Source organism: Otolemur garnettii, unplaced genomic scaffold (assembly GCF_000181295.1).
Source record: "Otolemur garnettii isolate 467f Iridium unplaced genomic scaffold, OtoGar3 scaffold00019, whole genome shotgun sequence".
In the NCBI taxonomy this organism is placed as follows: Eukaryota; Metazoa; Chordata; class Mammalia; order Primates; family Galagidae; genus Otolemur; species Otolemur garnettii.
The window spans coordinates 11,960,420-11,978,139 of NW_003852414.1; the positions used below are offsets into that span (position 1 = coordinate 11,960,420).

The following is a 17,720-nucleotide window of genomic DNA, read 5'->3' on the forward strand; positions in this document are numbered from 1 at the left end:
CTATTTTTTGGTTGCAGCCGTCATTGTTGTTTGGCGGGTCCGGGCTGGGGATTCGAACCCACCACCTTAGGTGTACGTGGCTGGCGCCCTAGCCGGTTGAGCTATAGGCGCCGAGCCAATGTGTCAATTTTTTAATCACTTATGCTTTACATGTCATATCTAAGAAATCATTGTCTGGTCACAAATAATGACTCCTATGTTTTTTCTAATAGTTTATACTCACAGAATTTATATTTAGATCTATGTTCAATTTTTATTTAACTCTGGTGTATGGCATAGGATAAGGGTCCAAATAGTTTTGCCCCAGGATACAATTATCTCTGTACCATTTGTTGAAAGACTGTTCTTTCCGCATTAAATTGCCTTGGCATCTTTGTGAAAAATCAATTGACCATAAAAGGGTTTATTTCAGATTCTCAATTCCATTGATATGTGTGGCTTTCTGTAAGTGAGTACTGCATTATTTTGATACTGTGGCCTTGTGGTATGTTTTGAAATTGGGCAGGGTAAGTCCTTTTTCAAGATTGTTTTGCTAGTCTAGATTCTTTTCATTTCCACATAAACTTACAACGAACTTCTCAATTTCCGAGGGAGGGGGAGGGAATCCAGCTCTGATTTTGATAAAGATTCTGTCGAATGTATAGACAAATTTGAAGTATTAACATCTTAACAATATTCAGTCTTCCAGTGCACGAACATAGAAAGCCTCTTCATTTATTCCTATGTTCTTTAACTTTTTTTGCAATGTTTTAGGGTTTTCATTATATAAATCTTACACTTCTTTTTTTTTTTTGAGACCAGGTCTCAAGCTGTCGCCCTGGGTAGAGTACTATGGCGTCACAACTCACAGCAACCTCAAACTCTTGGGCTTAAGCGATTCTCTTGCCTCAACCTACCAAGTAGCTGAGACTACAGGTGCCCACCACAACACCCGGCTATTGTTTGGTTGTAGTTATCACTGTTGTTTGGCAGGCCTGGGCTGGATTCAAACTGCCAGCTCTGGTGGATGCCAGCTGGTGCCCTGGCCACTTGAGCTACAGGTGCCGAGCCCTTATGCTTCTTTTGTTACTTTTACTTCTATTTGTTTAATTCTTTTTGATGTAACATGAATACAACTGTTTTCTTAATTTCATATTTGAAGTGTTTATTATTAATATATGGAAATTCAATTGATTTTTGTATATTAATCTTGTCTCTTATGACTTTGTTAAACTCTTATTAGCCCTAGTATGTGTATATGTGAATTCCTGAGAATTTTGTAATAAAATACTCAAGTCATATTTGACTTCTGCAATTAGGTGTCCAGCATGATTTATATTCATCTTTTGCTATCAGTATATATTATTATAGTTTTAATAAATTTATTTCCTTTCTTAAACTTTGTATACATTTTTTGGCACCCCTGTATATGTAGGTAAGCTTATTAGATAATTTTTTTTTTAGTTTTTATTAAGGTATTAAATTACATAGGAGCAAAGAGTAAGACAACCCATAAAATGGGAAAAAAATACAATCATATATCAGATAAGAATCTATATCCAGAATATACAAAAATATCTTATAACTCAGTAAAAAAGTAAATAACCTAGTTTAAAATGAGCAAAGGATCTGAATAGACATTTCTTCAGAGAAAACATGAAAGAAATTCCAAGAAGCTATGTACTGGTTCTCCCAGATGAGAACCAATTAGAGGATGCTTACAGAAGCTGACATAACTTTGGGACAAAAGAAACTTCAACATGGCCTTATAATTTGAAAGCTGCCAGAGTAACAAGTAAGAAATGCCATTAGATAGTTCTTGATACTCTTGGGTACACTTTTCCCTACTAAGATAGTGTCAAATCAAATAGGCTTGAATGGACTTCCATTCTAAAGTCTTTAAACCGACAAAAATTGATAAAATTGAAGAGACCTTGTGAAAGAAAAATGATCAAGTCCCTACAATAAGAAAATATCTGAATTGACTTCAAGTCTTGGGAAGATTGCTGATAGGATAATGATTGATAAAAAGTGAGATCTTTAATTTACTACTTAATGAAGAAACTTAATTTCTATTAGCTAACGTAATAGAAGCATCTTTGTGAACCTGAAACACACCTTTTTTTTTGTTTTAGTTTTTTTTAAATTATCTTCAAAGTTTTCAAAATTATTTTAATCTGATATGTATATAAGATAACATAATAAGTCATAAAAAAACAAGTTGCATAAACTTAGTAGCATATAAAAAGCATATAGTGCTACCTAAGGAACTATTTGCAAGAGTTAATCAAGTTGTAATTATTAATGAGTCCACTATTGATATTCAGGCTCTAGCTCATGCATTACTTTATTTCTAATACTTAAAAATAGAAGTTGTTAAATATAGAAATCTGAAAGGATAGTAATTGTTTTAAGAATTGATATGTCAGTAATCTCCAAATTGAACAGAGTTATTATTATAGCCTAGACACAGCTTATGCCTACAGAGAAGACAGGGAACCATGGGATCACTGGAGACAGGAAGAGGATGGGAAGTGAGGAGAGGACAAAAGGAAGGAGAGAAAGCTCAGGAGGCTGGGCAGAGAGAAAAGAGGAGGAGAAAGATGGTAATGATAATAGATGAAAGAAATATGAAGTCAAAAGAGGAATATATATATAGGTTATAAAGAGGGTGCCAAAAATGTATATACATTTTAAGAAAGGAAAACACTATTAAAATTGTAATACTCAACATATGCCAATAACAAATGATACATGAACACAAGTCATGTTCACTGAGTACCTCTTACAATTGTAGAAGTTAAATGTGACTTAAGTATTACAAATTTAATACAATTTTTTCCTGTTTTAAAATGTGTATACATTTTTTAGCACCTTTCTGTATGTAAATCAGCTATACTTGGGCAACTGAAAACTGGAAACAGAGTTTTGGTTTTTCACCAGAAAGTAAAACCAGTCAGAGACCTATTCAATGAGAAAAGGCTTTAGAGAGCACACTGTCAGTTGCCAAGAAATGCACTTAACACTGGAGACGTGTGAGGGTGCTCTAAATCTATAATCAATCACTGCTTTGCTAGACAGTCTTACAAAAATGAAAAAATGTTCATGTTAGAAATCAACTTCTCTCAATGAATCTGTAAAGGGAAAAACATGTAAACATAACTAAACACACATAAATTCACTTTTATAAAATTTATATGTCACCTAGGGAATGAGGCCAGAAAGCAGAGCTCACACCCCCAGGCCACTGCCAAGAACCTGGCCCAGATTACTGTGAGGGGGTGTGCAGGGCAGGTCCTTTATTTGATATGAAATAAGTGCAAGTAAATGATTAATTTTACATGACTTTCAGAGTTCTTCAACTACTATATAGTTCAAGTATACTTCCTGCCACATTATACCACCTAAAATTATGTTTCAGCAAATATGTTTTCATATTTGTTAATTTACCATTTTAATTAAATTAAAATGTAATTTAATTTACTGTTATTAATTTTATTTTGAATTACCATCTTTTCTGTGTACTTTTCTCAATCCAAGTCAATTCTACAAGCTGTTTTCAAAAAGCTACATGATTTCCCAGTAAAAACTATGAAATAATTGTTTTGGGGGAACAAATATCAGACACATAATTAAAAGACCAGACAGCCTGGTGTTGAAAGAGCTGAATTATGCTTCAGGAATACCCTCTGGCTAATTACATTATACCTTTAAAAAATACCTTAAATTCTTTTGGACTCAATTTTTTAATGTAAAATGGACTACAGGTATCTCCAGAAAATTCCAGCTCATAAATTCTATTATTCTTCAATACCATAAGAAAAGTCAACAGGAATATAGAATACAATAGCCAGACATTCATTTTAAAAATGACTTTGCACCTATAAAGATTACTTTCTTTAAATACATTACAGATTTTTAGGACCAAAGGAAGCCAAATTTCAAAGAAGAGTGACTTCAATTCTTCTAATAAGTTTGTATTTCTTCACCCATAACAACAATATTGTGCATAATAAAAGTTCAAATATTTAAAATTATATAAAGAATAAGTCAAAATTAACAAATCTTCACAGAACAGGAATTAAATACTTACTTTTATTTGAAGATCTTCAGAACTTTCTGCTGACATGTACAAAGAAAGCAGAACTGGCAAAGTATTTGTGACGGCAACAGCTCGTGCATGTTCAGGAGTGTGTCTCCCAATCTGTCCTAAGGCCCAAGCAGCAGCAGCCTTAATATGGTCTTCTGGTTCTTCTGACAAGCAGATTGACAACTGGGGTACACCCTGCATCGTTGATCAAAAGAGCAAGTGTTATGAATCTAGAGCAGGATTAAAGAGACTTCCATGTCTCTCAAACATTAGAAGAAATCATTTCAGCCTTGATCCTTTTTCCCTTAAATGGTTCAATAAACGAGCACATCACAGGGGCTGTCATTTCTTAAGTCAATAAAATGACTAGAACTAAATTACCTTAATTATCTGTAACAATCCAACCAAAGTAAGAAGATCTCTACTAGCTTTTACCCCCCAAATAAAAGGCATTTAACTAAACAACAGCTGTCACAGACTAGGAAACAGCCAAAGCCAGATTCCACTGTGACAAAATAAAAATATTTAGGATTTTAAAATATTTTATTCTCCTTTTTTAAAAAGTCAATTTATTTATTCTAAGAAAGTATCTTTTCATGAAGTATAACAAGTCTGAAAACAAAATACTATAGATTCAAAATCAAATAAATACAGATAACTACAAAATAACTACAGATTCAAAATCAAATAAATACAGATAACTACAAAATAAGTACAGATTCAAAATCAAATAAACGAGTAAGAATCCTAGGTGTCTTTTAGATGAAATATATTCAATAAACTCCTTTCTTGAAACAGTACATAATATTCCATTAATTTTGGTCAACTTTTAAACTATAGTTTTGTCCATTTTAACCTGGTTGAATGCCAAAGTAGGAATAATTATTTTTGTTACACAGATAGCATGTGATTACATTTTGCATCTTTAGGCTTCAATTGCATCTAAATAATAAAAATAGGATTAACTAGAAGGCCTCAAATATATCGTGTTTCTCTACTCAAGGAAGAAACAAATAACTAAATAAAATTCTAATTCCAGATGCTGTGTAGGCATAATTTTCTAACAAATTTGAGACTATAATAATCACATTAAGTTTAGTATGTCAGTACTAGCAAAGGCCAAAGTCATCACATATACTTTCTTTCTCTACCTTTTAATTTGATTATTAAGACAAATTCCTTAAGAGAGCTGCCATATTTCTTCATTGGCTTCTTTCCTACAACTAGAAATGTATGTCTGCCAATACAAAAGGTCATACCTGTCTTCAGAATGAAGCAACTTTCCAGAAAGCCCAGCATGTAACAGAATGAAGCTTGAGGAGTGAACAAGCCCCTCTACCTCATCCCCAAAAATCTGACTTGCTGGCCTCAGTTGTGAATACCAGCATAAACAGAATGTAAATGTGCTTCCAAAAGTATAAAGTATTATTTAAACATAAGGCATTATTATTAGCCCTTATAGTACCATACAGGAATAGGAGAGAGTGCTACAGTACTGTGTGGTTTGCCTCAAACTTCTGCAAGCCACCTTGATTTCCAGTTTTCTGAAAAACAAACCAAGTGGAGAGGCCAGTAGCAACCTTGCACCAAAGAAGGGTAAAGCTTCCTGGTTAGTCTAGGAAGAAACGTAGGGAGCAAAAAAGAATCTCTTCTTTCATCATTCTTCCTATTCATAAGCTTTCTGACTATCTACAAAATAACCCCAGATCAAAAATCTGGTAACACCCTTACAGTGGCCCTTCAGAAAGTACACTGCTGCTTTAGTCACTATGACAGTCTGTGATAATGGAAGAACAAAGGAAAAGAGCAGGATAAAGGGAGTGAAGCAAAGAATTATCATAGAATAGGAAGAAAATAAAGATCTGAGCCTCCTTTTTATTCTGAAGATTAGCAAGGGATAAAAAAACCCTCCCCATTTCTGTTTAACATGAGCAGGAGGTTTTCTATGCTGATAAGAAATCCAAACCCCAGAGGGTCACCAAATACACAGCCTTCTAAGCATTCTTCAGGAAATGAGGATTTACTCTTTGACATATATTTTGGGAGCACCTACTATGTGTTAGGGCTGCACTATGTCATAGGTTTGTAGGAAGTTATGAATTTAGATAAGGCAAAATCCCTAGAGCAAGTAAACAAAAACACTGCTTTCTGATGTGTGTTCTGAATTGCGTATATCTAAGAAGAGAAATTAGTTTGTGAAAACTGAAGAAGAGAAAATGGATAAAAAGGGATGGTCTTAACCATCATCATGTCCTACCCACATGACCAGAAAGGAGGTAATGTATAGACCTCTGAGATTAGTGAAAATGACTACCTGGCATGTCGTTTATCACAGTTGTTTTTAACCAAAGTATGTTTTACATGTTTATAAATATGTGCAATTAATCCTTCATGATACAAATAATATGTAAATACAGATAATACAGGGTAGCCATTTAAAATTGCACACGAACTTTATGGACACCCAATACTATTAAATAATACTCAAAAGAGTTCATATTTTAATTAAACACTTAATAAAACTTTAAACTTCAAACTTCTTGTAACCTAAAGTTTACTTTTCAAGGATTGTTTTGGGAAACCTATAAATAAGCACTGATATAATCAAAAAAAATTTAGGTAATTTTTTTGCCCTGCTTAGTTATATTTTATATTCTGTGGGAGACTATTAATTTGTGGTTCTGTCTTGGAATATCTTCCTGCAATAACTAGAAAAAAATGAAGCAAGAACAAACCTTGGAAATGATCACTGCCATCGCTAGGTTCTCAGAATGAGCTGCCACGTAACCAAGCATCATGATGCCAGGCAACCTTATATTCCCCTTGCAGGACCCGATACAATCAATCACAGCAGCAACTCCTCCTGCGTTAACTATCAGCTGTGAAAGCTAAGAGAAAAGAATGAGAGCTAATCAGGACCATCAAGCATAACATGACCTTTCACTGTTAGTTTAGCATTGTCTCACTTTACTTAGAACCTAAAAATAACCGGTAAAATTAAAATATCATTTGGTGGAAATTATTACATTTATCAAAAAAATATACTACTATAATAATCCTGCTATTTTAAATGCCAAAATATACTGTGAAGAGCTTTACTCTGTGGCTCAATTTTTGATGCACTGATGGCACAACTTTTATCCCTACTATAATGGATGTCAAAATTCCTCACCTAGACACTAAGCCTAAGGCTAGTTCATAACTAGCTAACTACTGAAACCCCAAGTATAATGCAGATTAATCACTGAATGTTGAAAGACAATGTCACACTTGAAATATTTTAAAATAATTATTCCCCCTTTGCTACTAATGGTCACTAGCTGAGTGTACTTCAATTTTGAAAAATTTCAACCAAATAAAGATATTAGGTGAAGTAAAGAATGAGGACTTGAATGAAATGAAAATTGATTAGTCTTGTACACAGAAAAGAGATACAACTTCAGAATCAACACAGGTTTGTTTTGTCTCTATTTTTTTCCCATTTAAGAACTCAGAGCAGCTATTACAACAGTGCTCAGACTAGGCCACAGGATCTTTCTGGTCTTTCCCAACCTGGAGTATAATATCAATCTCACTACTCCCAGTTGACATAAAATGGTAAGGATGGCAAAGGCCACAGTCCCCATATTCTAGAAGGGGAAAGCTAGAAATGTTTAGAAACTGAGATTTCAAACTTAAACTCCATTAATATAATGGTGGTTCCTAACTGAGGGCTATTGTGCTTCCTGGGGGAACATTTGACAGTGCACAGAAATGTGTTTGGTTGTCACCACCTGGGGGAGAGGGATGCTATTGGCATCTAGTGGACAGAGGCTAGGGTGCTGCTAAACATCTATTTCTACGATATACAAGATAGCTCACAACAATGAAGAAATACCTAGTCCAAAATGTCAATAGTGGTGAGAGTAAGAATCCTCAACCTACCTAGATCAGGCGGCACAAACCCTGGACTCCATAAACAAACTGATATTTTATTTAAAAACTAAAACGAACTACTATATATTATTGTATCTTGAAGTGTTTTATTTTCACCTCAGGTGTATGCTTTGCAACCTCTCTAATTAAAGTCGAAGCGTTTTTCTTCACGTATTCATCTTTGTCCTTCAGACAGGTAAGTACAACTGGAAAAATCTCTGCTTCAACGACCATTTCTGCCAAATCCACAGAATGTTTTGCAACCTGACTGAGAGCGGAAAGAACCTGACGCTGTTAAGCAAAAAACAAAATAAAACATAATGTAGAGTCCACTACAGAGCTCATATATGATGTAAACACTTTCATATGTACTCAAATTCATTTAAAGAACTACATATCTAACATAAGATTTCTAAGTCTTAAGACACTCACATCCTAGTCTTATTCAATGTTTTAAAATTTCCAAATTTCCAAATTAGTTCTCAATTGACTTTTAAAATTCTATTACAGATGATTAAATAATATGACCTTCGGATTAATACCATTTAATTATATGATACTTAAATTGTTAATTATAATACATGTGATAATTTATTACAAAATGATCAAGCAGAATTAATATCTTATTTTTTTGCATCTCAGTGTTATTTCAAAGAACTTTTCATTGCTTAGCTAACATGAACAATTTTAAAACTTTATAGAACATAAGATATAACTAGTGATTATTAACTGCAAATCAGATTTTAGAAAGTTGTGAGGCTCGGCGCCTGTGGCTCAAGCGGCTAAGGCGCCAGCCACATACACCTAAGGTGGCGGGTTCAAATCCCCAGCCCGGGCCCGCCAAACAACAATGATGGCTGCAACCAAAAAATAGCCAGGCGTTGTGGTGGGCGCCTGTGGTCCCAGGGACTTGGGAGGCTGAGGCAGGAGACTTGCTTGAGCCCAGGAGTTGGAGGTTGCTGTGAGCTGTAATGCCATGGCACTCTGCCCAGGGGCACAGCTTGAGGCTCCGTTTCAAAAAAAAAAAAAAAAAAAGAAAGTTGTGAAAAAGACTAACATAAATATGGCAGTTTTCACAAGAAACTTAAATATTATAGTGGTAGGTTAGAAAACATTTAGTTCCTTTCCTAGCCTGAGATTTGATCATTATGTTATTCCTTATTTTAATTATTAATGTTAACATTGATGTTACTTCTAATCTTCAAGACTGCACCGTTTCCTCAATAACATTTTTATTGGTTAATCCTTACAGCATTGTTTTCACATATTAAAATACTAAATAAACAATATACTTAGATCTTTTTTAATAATAATTTACTAATTGTTTTTAGATGTGTAATATTAATCTACATACATTTCCATTTTCTTACATTGTAAGAAGGCTAGATTGTTTCTTTTTCTTTTTTTTTTAACCTTACTTTTAAATACCTTCAATTTAGCGTCAGGGTTGAGGATCATCTGGGCTAAATGAGCAATAGCCCCTGCATCCACTACTGTCTGTGCTAACTCTGGAGAATGCTTTGAAATATCACTGAGGGCCGAAGCAGCAATCCTTTTCAAAGCAATTTCTGGCTCCTGGATACAGAGTACTAAAAGAGGAACAGCGCCCGCATCCACCACAGCTTGTGACAGTTCTGTGGGTCCAAGAAAAGTAATTAAGTGAGTATGGGTGACCGACCCTTGTGCAAGCCATTTTTCACCCTGACAGATACAGCAAAGAAAAAAGGGGAGGGTGTACTTCATTCTCTCAACATCTGCATTTCAAATCAGCCTTCCTGGTTTCATAAACCATGTGGACCAATCCTGAGCTGAAAAGAACACAGGTCAATAGACGGACCTCCATTTACATGAACACATTTGAGGTAGATTAGGCTGAAATGGCTTGTTATTCTTTTTTTTTTTTTTAAGAGAGTAAGCAGATGTCAGCTGTTTAAGCTCTGACAATTCTGCACTTCTCAATAGGCAAGCATTTTATGCATGGTTTACAATAACAGAGAAAATTAAAGTACCAAAAATTTACCAACCACACTAATTAGGCAGTATTTTGTGCTATTTACGTGAGTAAACATTAACATGAGTCTTGTGCCAATAATGTTGATTTTTAAATTCCTTTAATCTTGTAAATGGTTTTAAAATATTTTTTAAAAACTTTACACAAAACAAAAAGCTGCATTTTCACCATATATACATAAAAACACTTTTAAAATGAGATCTACAACTTATCAGTACTTTTATACATAAATGTTAATGTTTAGAAAAAGGAATAAGTTTATTTTAACCATGTTACATGAGAGAAATCAAGTAAATATCTTTTGAATACATAAAACATGTTGATTTCCTTATATGTCCAAAAATAACAGCTATAAAAATAACACCTTTTAAATTATGGAAAATGGGAGACAGGCAGGCAGAACCATAGATGCCAAATTGCCTTTTGAAAAGCACATTCACCACACACAGTTACAAATTCTATCATTGTGCTCATAGCTCCTCTTACTGAATCACATACACCCATTTCTACAATCTCTTCCTTTCAATTTATATCCTTATTTCCCCAAATTTATAGTACCTTAGCAAAGTATAAATATCTTAATTGTTAAGCTAAGACACCTATTCAGCATATCACTTTCTTTTTTAAAATTTCAAAATATTAAGGGGGTACAAATGCTTTTGTTTACATGGATTGCTTTTATAATCACTTAGTTTTTAATAAAAATACTACTTTAATTTTTCAAAATATTGGTAATATGTTTTCTAAAGGAAAATGCTAGCAAGTACAAGTTTGGGTCCATTTTTTCCTTAAATTATCATAATTATCCTAGAAGTCCCAATATCGTATAAACTATTGATTCATTCCTTCATTAAACAAGTATTAATAGAAGGCTATCATGTACCAGGTTCATTCAACTCTGGTGCTGATGACACACTTCTGCAAATTAACACTATATTCATCAGCAAATGTATATTTCAATTTTCAAGACCTAGTGTGAAATGTGGCATGCAATGGGAAATTCATATGTAATCTCAAGAATGGCATTTTTGAAAAAGAAGGCAATAATAGCAAGAGGGGAGGATCAACCTAGCAATATAACAAGTTCCTCAGAAGTCTCTGGGATGCCACTGCAATGGCCTAAAGACCAATAAGACAGCAGGTGAAACAGGTGATCCGTTTCTCTACCTGCACTTCACCTCCTCACTGACTCAAAGGAAATGGGAAGTACAAAGTGTTACATGTAATTTCTAAATATACTAATATTTTTTATTAATTATTAACATATTACTTCAGAATTCAATTTGATCCAAATTATATGGTGTCTTATGTTAACAACTTTATATGTATCTGTTTAAGCGCACCTAAACTATATTAGGTTACACAATTAAGTTTCCAAACTCATCCTAGAAAAAGTACTACATACCTCATTGCTGAATATCACTATGGTCACCTTTGAGGTACTCCTCTTGGGAAGCTATGCATCCAAACCAGCACGCAGTCCACCCTTCAAAGCAATTTTGGAACTCTTTTTCTGGAATGGCCATCAGAGCTATCACTGTATGAGGGTTGGCAAGTAAGTTGCCAAACTAATCCTATAAAAAGTGCTTTGAGGCTTGGCGCCTATATAGCTCAAGCAGCTAAGGGGCCAGCCACATACACCAGAGCTGGCAGGTTCAAATCTGGCCAGGGCCTGCCAAACAATGACAACTACAGACAAAAAATAGCCAGATATTGTGGTGGGTGCCTGTAGTCCAAGTTACTTGGGAGGCTGAGGTAAGAGTATCACTTAAGCCCAGGAGCTGGAGGTTGCTGTGAGCTGTGATGCCACAGCACTCTACCCAGGGTGATAGCTTGAGGCTGTCTCAAAAAACAAACAAAACAAAACAAAAAAAGTGCTTTGATGATGGCTCGGCACCCATAGCACAGTGTTATGGCGCTGGCCACATGCATGGAGGCTGGCAGGTTGGAACCCAGCCCAGGCCAGCTAAACAATGACAACTGCAACAAAAAAATAGCCAGGCATTGTGCTGGGCACCTGTAGTTCCAGCTACTTGGGAGGCTGAGGCAAGAGAACTGCTTAAGCCCAAGAGTTGGAGGTTGCTGTGAGCTATGATGATGACATGGCACCCTACTGAGGGTAAACAGTGGGACTCTGTCTCAAAAAAAAAAGTGTTTTGATGGATGGGCTAGGAGGTGACATTGGTGCATAGCTTCCCAAGGGGAGTACCTCAGAGGTGACTAGTGATATTCAGCACTTTTTCTAGGATGAGTTTGCAAACTTAATTATCTGACCTCATATAGGTATTGGACTGGACATTTTTTTCCAAGAGATTTGTAAGGATTAGTTCATCTACTCATACATTTTTCACTTTTATACACATTTTCTAAGAGTAAAGAATATGCAGTAAACTACAGTTTAAAAGTGCTACTAACAAAAATTCAAGTTCTTTTGTAAAAGAATCTGTTATCTATCTTTATAATTCCCATACATTTGAACTTTTCCTTGAATAATTGTTCGAGTGTCATATCTTCCTTCCCCAGATATTATATATGTTAATAATAAAGCAAATTCTATTCTGACTTACCCAATCACATCCTAAGCTGTTTTCTGTTCTCTCTAGAGTAGTGAGGGAAGGCTAAGATGACACTGGATAAGAGATTTGCTGTGACAGTAATGAAGTTTCCAAGGGCCTAACCTGGGCCTAGCAATTTTGTACTTGCAATTTCATATATTTTACATCTCCAAATGTATATGGTCCTACAAAACGAGGATTTGTTCTAGAATAGCATGCATTGTTGCTTAGAAATAATATTTAATACATTAATACTAATAAGTGATACTGGCATCATACATATATTAGCTATAAGGGAATATATGTACAGGTGAGAATACAATAGGCCTAAAAAATGCACACCACACTACAGTCCACACACATCATCCTAGCTCTATCATTGTTCTTTTTTCTATGACGTATCTTTCTCCTTCTTCCTATTGCTTCCTCTGGTGTTTTTGTGCCCGGTCACGTTGGTGTCTATCCAATAGCCTTTGTTGGCTAGGACATGGGCTTGTAAACCAATCCTAGCCAAAGGGACCTGAGTGGAAGTGAGCCAGAACCAACTGTGAAGGGTTTTTCTCTGTAATAAACAGATACACAGGAGAAAACACCACCTATTCTTTGTTGGACGTGGTTCTATTAGCAAAAAACATCTGGAACTCCTATATCCATCTTGTAACTATAATGGAAGAAATCACCAATATGCTGGGGATGGCTGAGAACAAAAATGCAAAACATCTGGGTCCTCCATGACACTATTCAGCTGCATGACCAACTCTGGAATTGCTCTGACTCTGAACTTTGTGTCATGTGAAATAAAAAATTTCTTTATTGTTTAAGCCACTTGTAGTTGATATTCTGTAACTTGTGGCTAAAAACATCCTGATATAAGTCTTTCCTTTCTTGTGCCTAGTGTACATACACACAGAGGGTGCCAAAAAAATGTATACACATTTTAAGAAAGGAAAAAACTGTATAGAGCAGAACCAGGAGTCAAGTCTGCCGAGTGTCCTGGGAAAAGGTATTACAGGGGTGTTCCTTCAGGAAATGCTTCCCAAATTCCTTCTCTTTTCTTCCTATACTTTTCTACACTAAGAAAAAGCAGTAGTAACCAAAATATATACAAAATTTTGCATATCTAAAAATTGCTTCACATAGGACAAATCTGAGTTCATTTTTTTGAATTTTGCTTTCAATTATCTTAGTTTGAAGTTTATTTTTTTAATTTTCTTTTATTTATTTATTTATTTTATTGAGACAGAGTCTCGCTTTGTGGCCCTCAGTAGACTGCTGTGGCATCATCACAGCAACCTCCAACTCTTGGGCTTAAGTGATTCTCTTGCCTCAGCCTCCCAAGTAGCTGGGACTACAGGCACCTGCCACAACACCCAGCTTTCTTTGTAGAGACGGCATCTCACTCTGGCTCAGGCTGGTCTTGAACCTCTGAGCTCAGGGCAATCTACCCGCCTCAGCTTCCCAGAGTGCTAGGATTACAGGCATGAGCCACCATGTCTGGCCTCTCATAATTTGGAAATGAGTTTTCAATTGTTCAATTAATTATAAAATCAAAGACAGATATGCTCAGGCTTAGATGCTCATGAAAAGGTGACCAAAAAAAGCAGTGAACCAAGAAACTTATCTTCAGTACCTGAAAATAAAATTGCTTCATCCTAAATTTTAAGAGAATGTTCTAAATTTTTTAAAAAATGTATATTCTGTTATGGCAATAACATGTGACAAAATCATATATACTTTGAGATAATAAGCAAATTTAAAAAGTGGTTATAACTATGTTTAAAAATGCAAAGAGGGCCAGGAGCAGTGGCTCAAGCCTGTAATCCTAGAATTTTGGGAGGCCAAGGCAGGAGGATTCCTTGAGGCCAGGAATTTGAGACCAGTCTGAGCAAGAGCGAGACCCTAACTGTATAAATATATATTATATATATATATATATAGAGAGAGAGAGAGAAATTAGTCAGACATGGTGGTGCCTGCCTGTGGTCTCAGCTACTTGGACAGTTGAGGCAGGAGGACTGCTTGAGCCCAGGAGTTTGAGGTTGCAGTGAGTTATGATGCCACTGTACTCTAGTCCAAGAAACAAATGCAAAAAAAAAAAGGCAAAGAAAAAGGTCTACATGTTATGCCAATATACTAATAGCATTTATACTAGGTTGATGTTATATATACTATTGGTGCTATGTTTTTCTTCATTTGCCAAGTTTTCTTCTTCAATTTTTTTTAAATAAATAAGGAAATATGTATATACATAGCTCTTGTCCACACACAGAAATACTGCTGGACTAATTGTACTAACATTACATACATAAAATTTTTAGCTTATTTCTCAATATAGAAGAAAGTTTATTTAAAAAATGGTAGAATGTATTCCTCCTTATATAAAACATTAGAAAAGAGTATGTAATTATTCTTCTTTGAAGAATTATTAACATATACATTAACAAGTAGCTCAGTGGGTAGGACACACTACACCAAGGCTGGCAGGTTCAAACCTAGCCCAGGCCGGGTAAAAAAAACAATGACAACTACAACAAAAAAATACCAGGCATTGTGGTGGGTGCCTGTAGTTGCAGCTACTTGGGAGGCTGAGGCAAGAGAATCACTTAAGCCCAAGAGTTTGAGGTTGCTGTAAACTGTGACACAACAGCACTCTACCCAGGGCAACAGCTTGAGATTCTGTCTCAAACAAACAAACAACAGGAAGTGAGGAAGCAGTAGTGAAGTAGAGAAGTTGAGGCCCCATCTGCAAGGGCAGCAGTTATTTGGCTTCAGCCCAATATCCTTGTAGGAATATATGCCTACTGTTGTTAAAACCTTTTTTAACGTGAAATTGTCTGGTTTTTAAGTGTTGGCAACTTTTTTTAAAGGACACTGTGTGAGACAACATAGTGATGGCCAAACAAAACACATCCATCTGTGGGCCTGTGTAAGCCTGACAACTTCAGGCTTAAATCTTACACTCTCTAATTTGACCCCCCTTGGGGAGGCTTTCTGGATATGGAACGTCAATGTTCCCTCTACTTTTAATTATGAAGTCATGTTTGGGGTCAGAAAGAAAGAACCATTATAATGATTACATAAGAAAATTCAGAGAATTCTCAGAAATTGATGAAAACCAAAAAACTGGCTTACAAAGAAAAGGATTAATCTAAACATATGATACCCAATTTTTCAGCTCATAACAGAGATGTAGGAGAGAAGAATTTGAGTAAACTTAAGTGATCATGAGAGCTCATAAAAAGAATTTAAAATGAAGACATTCTCCAAAAAGAACATAGGAAGAGAGAGGGAAAAAGAAAAACTTCCTGTCCATCACACTAATTCAAAAGCGCCTTTGGAACTCTAATTTCTTTCAAATTTGCAGCTTTTTAACTTATTTTTTTCTAACAGTGCTTTTAACTCTGTTTCTAAGTTCTATAAAAGTTATATTTTATTTGTTCCATTAATAAATACAAGAAAATCACAAATGAATCATTTCTTTGCAATTAAGTGGCACTATTTATCAGTTCAAAGATTGGCTGGGTTTTGCATCTTGCCATAAAAATATACCTGTATCACTTCAAAACCTTTTTGAAATAAAGCAAGTTTTTAAAAAACTTGTAAATGTTTTAAATTGGCTGCCACTTATGATTTGTAGTATTAATCTTATATATGATTAATAGTCATCCATCAACCAAATTTTTCATTATAGGGTGAAATTATACTAAAAGAATATATGGTACAGTAATTACCAAAGCTGGTTATTTACTGGCCATATTTCACAATGGTTTTAGTAATAGTACTTCTAAAGTAAAAGAAAATTTGTTCAGTTTTCAATCTAATCCAGCTGTTTAAAACTAATGCTATGTAACAAATCACACCAAACTGAGTAGCTTTTTTTTCCTTTTTTTTTTTAGCTCACAGCAACCTCAAACTCTTAGGCTCAAGTGATCCTTTTGCCTCAGCCTCCCAAGTAGCTGGGATTACAGATGCCCACCACAATACCCGGTCATTTGTGGATACAGGGTCTCACTCTTGCTCAGGCTGATCTCAAACACTTTAAACAGCAAACATTTATCTCACAATTTCTTCAGGTCAGAAATCCGGAAGTGGCTTAGCTGGGTGGTCCAGGCTCAGGGACTCTCACTGGGCTACAATCTAGGTGTTAGCCAAGGCTGCAGTCACCCAAAAATTTGCTGCTGAGCACACTTGTGGGAGTATTAGGAGGACTTTTCAGAACGTCAAAATATGAGCCTCTTCACAGGCTGCTCATGAAGAGGCTTCTCCCAAAGTGGGGGATCAAAAAGAGACAAAAGCTTCAGTCTTTTATAATCTAACTTTGGAAGCACTAAGAGCGGCAACATCTTTCCACAGATATAATAACTCATTGTAGCTATAATTCTGAGCTGAAGGACTGGCATCACTGGGTGTAGGTTAGAAGTAAGGAAGATAGTGAAAACCCCACACTGTACCCCAGAAGTGCATTAATGAAAAAAAAAAAAAGAAGTAAGGAAGATAAGAATGACGAGGGAATTTGCATATTGTAATGAAAAGGTCTTATATGTGATTCCTAGTTCTCCCTCCTATCCCCAACACACATACAGATGTCATTTTTCCTAATCTTATCATTTCTACCCTGCTTCCCTCCATCCAATCTTTAGGACCACTGATTTAACTCTAACACATGGGTTGAGTGTTTGAGAGTTTAAACATACATACATACATACATACACAGATTTGCTTTCAGGTGAAATAATTCTGGTTTCTTTAAAAAGTCAAATGAGGCTCGGCACTTGTGGCTCAAGTGGCTAAGGCGCCAGCCACATACACCTAAGGTGGCAGGTTCGAATCCAGCCCGGGCTCGCCAAACAACAATGATGGCTGCAACCAAAAAATAGCCGGGTGTTGTGGTGGGCACCTGTAGTCCCAGCTACTTGGGAGGCTGAGGCAGGAGACTTGCTTGAGCCCAGGAGTTGGAGGTTGCTGTGAGCTGTGATGCCATAACACTCTACCCGGGGGGACAGCTTGAGGCTGTCTCAAAAAATAAATAAATAAATAAAAGTCTAATGAGTCAGCCCAGTGCCCATAGCACAATGGTTACAGCACCAGTGACATACACCATGGGTGGCAGGTTTGAACCTGGCCAGGGCCAGTTAAACAACAATTACAACTGCAATAACAACAACAAAAA

At 35.7% G+C, this 17,720-nt stretch overlaps 1 protein-coding gene across 1 annotated transcript in view; it reads right to left on the minus strand.

The window, feature by feature from the left end:
• SPAG6 (sperm associated antigen 6) overlaps positions 1-17,720 on the minus strand; it is a 61,311-nt gene that overhangs the window by 14,794 nt on the left and 28,797 nt on the right. The window contains exons 5-8 of the mRNA XM_003786761.2: positions 9,413-9,618; positions 8,102-8,275; positions 6,805-6,957; positions 4,073-4,264 (exon numbers count right to left, since the gene is read on the minus strand). Of these exons, the coding sequence (XP_003786809.1) occupies positions 4,073-4,264; positions 6,805-6,957; positions 8,102-8,275; positions 9,413-9,618 (725 nt within the window). The remainder of the gene's footprint in view (positions 1-4,072; positions 4,265-6,804; positions 6,958-8,101; positions 8,276-9,412; positions 9,619-17,720) is intronic.